Raw genomic sequence first — 3,341 nt, forward strand, 5'->3', positions numbered from 1 at the left:
GTCTCGGCCTCCCAAAGTGCTGGGATTACAGGCTTGAGCCACCGCACCCGGCCTTGATATGCCGTATTAACCATTACCTGGAGAAGCTACAAACAACAGAATGGTTCAGCTTAGTCTGGCAGGTATCAGTCTCAAGCGATATTACCTATGCCCAATAACCAATGTGAAAACAAGGAGCATTCTGAGCAGGCAGGCAGAATGAAGAAATGAGACTTTTCAGTTCCTCCTAAGTTTAATCTTTTCCATGTGGTTTCATTCATTTATGAAAAATATGATACCTTCCAAGACCACACATACCAATATTCACCCATAAGACTCATAATATTCACCCATAAGACTCATATGTATTGCAAAGTCAGACAGAAATTTTAGGACGCTTCTCACCATTGTTCTTTTTCAGGCTAGAGGACAACTGATCACACATACTGTGTGCCCCTGCATATGCAGCTCTGAGAATACAAAGTGAGTAGTAGGAGCTTAAGATCTCTACCTAGGGACTATCTCATCCTCTGCCACTCCTCCTTTTTTACCCACACTGACATCATGTGTCTGCTTCCCCACCTTGTACTCCTGTGTAGCGTCATCCAGTGGCACAACGGTGTGGGCCCGGTGGGTGTGGGAAATTGCACAGATTAAGCATACAGCCTCCTGGTCCTCATAACAGAAAAGGCTGAGGGCCTCATGGTGTTGGGGGCAGAGGCTCTCATCCCGGATCTTCCGCTTGACGGCCTGGAGCTGCTTGGCAATTTCCACCATACTGCCTAGTTGCCGATTAGGTCGGAGACTGCGGTAGCGGGATGTCTTTCGACAGACAGGACAAGGGAAGTCCCTCTCTAGGTCTTCCCACCAGCGGGTGATGCAAGCTTTGCAGAAGTTGTGCCCACACTCAATGATGACAGGTTCCTTCAGATACTCCAGGCACACAGAGCAGCTTGCCTCCACCTGTAAGTTCTCCAAAGCCGCAGCTGTAGAGGCTGCAGAGGCCCCAGCCTCTAACAGACTTGTCTCTGCCATAATTTAACTTGGGAGTGGGGAAGAGGACAGAGAAAATAAAAATATTAATTGGAGGGTTTTTTTGTTTTTGTTTTTTTTGCATCCCTGGCCCAACATTTATCCGTTAAGTCCTAACTCCAGATTTGCCCAATCTTGTTATTCTCCATCTTCTCTTTCAATCAATTCAACCTCTTTGTTTCTCCATTTCCAAAACTTGTGACTCCCAGCCATCAATCTTTTTTTCTTGTTAGTAAACTGACACACAACCCCCAATTTATCTATCTTGTCTCTTACCTCTGCTTTCTCTTGTTAGAAAGAGAAGCTTCCTTCAACTCTAGCTCAGCATACTTCTCCTGATCCAGGTTCATTCCACTTGTATCTTAGAACCAATAGTTCCAGACCACTGTATCCTCGTTTGACATACGTTTCTAATAGATAAGAAAGGAATCTGAGAAGTAAAAAATGTCATAAAAATATTAACATTTCTTAAATTAAGCATACTTTAAAGTTTAATGTTATAAGGGCTTTATGATGAATCCACTGGAGTCTAAGCTTGATTCTCTGACACTGTTCTCTCATTCTTCTAAATCACAATATCCAATTTTTTGGCTTCCCTGGGCCCATTGGAAAAAAAAGTATCTTGGGCCAGACATAAAATACATTGACACTAATGACAGCTGCTAAGCTAAAAAAAAAAAAAAGTCCACGCATAACTTTTGTTCTATCAGCCACCACAAAAGGTCCATGCATAATTTTTGTTTTACCAGCCACCACAGATAAGTAAAAAGAGTCCTCCCATTCAAAAGGTTAGATACCAGTGTTCTAAAGGCTAACAAATGGAATGAATGAAGCAAAGGCAACCTTCTCTTTCCAGGAAAATCTGAAATTATTCTTCCTTTTATCCATCAGACTAGCCTAAAGGAAGTCTGCTCTCTTCTTGGAATGACATATTTCATGCAACATTCCATTTCTATTGTGTTCATTTGGACACTCAGAACTGCTGAAAACTGATAAATTATGGCAACTATATTAAATAGTACATTACTGAGCTCAGGCCAACAACTTCTTGTAAAGAGAACAAGTCTATTTATAGTGACTGGAATCTTTCAATATAGCTATTGATAACTAACATCCTGGCCATACTGTGTCTCCAACTAATAGGTTCTGGAGTGGTTGGGAATTAAGAGACAGAAAAGAGGCAATGAGATCTCCCTCAAGTGCAGCCTCAGAAGAATTGGAAATGCATAAGAGAGATTTATAAAACACAACGCTGGTCCCCCACTCCATCTTAAAACGTCGATACTTTTAGCCATGGGTAAGTTGATGTATCTATCCCCATAACCCTTTCTCCTCCTGACCCCCATCCTTCTCTAGGGACCTACTGGAAGAAAGGAAATTTGGTAGATCTATGTGCTGAGAGATAAGTGGCCATGTAATGAGGTAGGTTAACAGCAATTGTTCCTGTATATATTGTTGGCACACACAAATGTGTTTGGAGTAGGAGCTGATAACTTCTTTGGACTTGAATTTTCTCTGTCAGCAATAGGAGAGAAGTTCAGATGATTTCTCTCTACCTGTGGGAATCCAACTTTGACTTGTGGTGACCCTACCCCTTCCTCAGTCTTTTACAAATTAGGTGGTCCCCTCACCTGAGATGAGAAGAACTGTATGCACAGTAAGGCACCAGGACAGATCTAGACTGGCAAAGAAGTGGTGAAAGAAATGGGGAAAGGGTTAGGGAAAAATGGAGAGGACTCTAAACTACAGTCATAGTGAGACCTTGAGTGCCTCTGGGTTAGTCCTTCGTCTCCCTCTACTCCTTGTGTCTCAGCTGAAGGGCAAACTTCAGGGACGATCTCATTTTGTTTCAACCACTGTTCAGGGTCCCACCTTGCGACCCTCTCCTGAGAGGTTGTCCACAACTCTGTCCCACCCCTGTCTCCATCTTCTTCCGCCAGATATGGGGCAGGGGGATTGGAGAGGGGAAAGAGGAAACGTCGTGGCTAGCAGGGTAGGGAGGGATGCGTGTCCAGGTGAGGAAGAGGTGTGACGTGAAGGTGGGATGCCCGCCGCTATGACGCAGCTGAGACCCGCGGTGACTGCGTCAGAGTTTCACCCGGGGAGGTGAGCAGCAGCGGGACGGGGGAACGGCGGGGTAGCCAAGCAACGCCGGACGCGCTGACGTCGCCGGGGCGGCAAAACGTCCGCCCGGGCCCGAGGCGGGCGGAGGCAGCTGTGGTTACGTGCGGGGGGCCAATAGTTCCGGACCACTGTATCCTCGTTTGACATACGTTTCTAATAGATAAGAAAGGAATCTGAGAAGTAAAAAATGTCATAAAAATATTAAC

The 3,341-nt window shown here is 44.9% G+C and overlaps 1 protein-coding gene across 1 annotated transcript in view; it reads right to left on the minus strand.

Annotated features, from left to right (window-relative positions):
- Positions 1–3,242, minus strand: part of TRIM39 (tripartite motif containing 39) — a 19,301-nt gene extending 16,059 nt beyond the window's left edge. Inside the window, 3 exon segments of the mRNA XM_012001471.1 lie at positions 562–1,021; positions 1,288–1,441; positions 2,643–3,242. Of these exon segments, the coding sequence (XP_011856861.1) occupies positions 562–1,014 (453 nt within the window). The 5' untranslated portion in view covers positions 1,015–1,021; positions 1,288–1,441; positions 2,643–3,242.
- Positions 3,243–3,341: the final 99 nt, after the last annotated feature.

Source organism: Mandrillus leucophaeus, unplaced genomic scaffold, assembly GCF_000951045.1.
Source record: "Mandrillus leucophaeus isolate KB7577 unplaced genomic scaffold, Mleu.le_1.0 Scaffold660, whole genome shotgun sequence".
NCBI lineage: Eukaryota > Metazoa > Chordata > Mammalia > Primates > Cercopithecidae > Mandrillus > Mandrillus leucophaeus.